The 1,168-nt window shown below is 41.3% G+C and overlaps 1 protein-coding gene across 1 annotated transcript in view; it reads right to left on the minus strand.

Annotated features, from left to right (window-relative positions):
- Positions 1–1,168, minus strand: part of LOC106867795 (bifunctional 3'-5' exonuclease/ATP-dependent helicase WRN) — a 25,990-nt gene that overhangs the window by 4,314 nt on the left and 20,508 nt on the right. The window contains exons 24-25 of the mRNA XM_014912788.2: positions 727–859; positions 4–88 (exon numbers count right to left, since the gene is read on the minus strand). Coding sequence (XP_014768274.1) covers positions 4–88; positions 727–859 — 218 coding nt within the window. The remainder of the gene's footprint in view (positions 1–3; positions 89–726; positions 860–1,168) is intronic.

Below are 1,168 nucleotides of genomic sequence, written 5' to 3' on the forward strand. Positions count from 1 at the left end.
TACCAAAGTCTGCACCAGCTTCTATTGCTGCACACAGGTGGTTTATTAGAGTACTGGTTTTCAGATTCCTTGCACTGCTTATTTCATCCTGTCAAAACAACAGAAAAGGAAAGAAAAAAAACAGAACAAAAATTATTTACATTCGACGGATATTTGTCCTCATCTTGTTAACACAACGTTTCGGCTGATATAGCCTTCAGGTGTCTTGGGGAAATTTCCAACCTGGGTTCTCATTCCTAAGGTATTTTTCGATGTTATTATTATTATTATTATTATTCAGGTCACTGCCTGGAATCGAACTCAGAATCTTGGGGTTAGTAGATTGGCCTCCAAGAGTCCTGGGCTGGTGCCACATGAAAAGCACTTGTGCCAGTGGCACGTGGAAGTGCTTCTGCAGTGCCGCATAAAAAGCACCCAGCACATTCTTGTAAAGCGGCATAAGGAAGAGCAGCTCCCCAGTCTGCAAATCCTGGTCAAACCATCCAACCCATGCCAGCACAGGCCATGGATGTTAAATGATGATGGTGGTGGATTCATTAGGAAGGGTCTCCAGTCGTAGAAGCCATGCCAAATCAGACTGGAGTCTGGTGCAGCGCCCCAGTTTCTCAAACCGTCCAACCCATGCCAGCACAGACAACAGATGTTAAATGATGATGAGGGTGGGTTTGTTTGCCCAGTGACTGAAACAAGTAAAAGGTAAAAACAAAATCCTACAAAATGACTTACCAAACTTTTATGGTCAGTGACAAACAAGTGGTATGTAATGAGTTGAGTCTCAGACAAACTGGATAGCTCAGGCGTTGGTAATGGTAAGGAATTCAAATCTTCAATGCTGGACTGATGGGGAAGAATAGGGAATTATTTCATTATTATTATTATTATTAGTTGAAAGTCAATGAATACAAAGTGAAAAAAAATAATAATTAGGAGGGGACACAGAGAAAGTGTGTGTGTGTGTGTGTGTATAAACGGCAAGTGTCTTCTAGTATAACACCTGACCAACCAATGCCTTGCGAGTAAATTTGGTACATGGGAACTGAGGAAAGCCCGTCGTATCTGTCAACCACCCTAACCAGGCATGTAAGGAAGACAGATATTAAGCGATAATAATCTAATGTTTATTCATTCACTTTGTTTGAAATGAATCATGTGTTATGTCGTAGCTTTG

This window comes from Octopus bimaculoides, chromosome 27 (genome assembly GCF_001194135.2).
Source record: "Octopus bimaculoides isolate UCB-OBI-ISO-001 chromosome 27, ASM119413v2, whole genome shotgun sequence".
In the NCBI taxonomy this organism is placed as follows: Eukaryota; Metazoa; Mollusca; class Cephalopoda; order Octopoda; family Octopodidae; genus Octopus; species Octopus bimaculoides.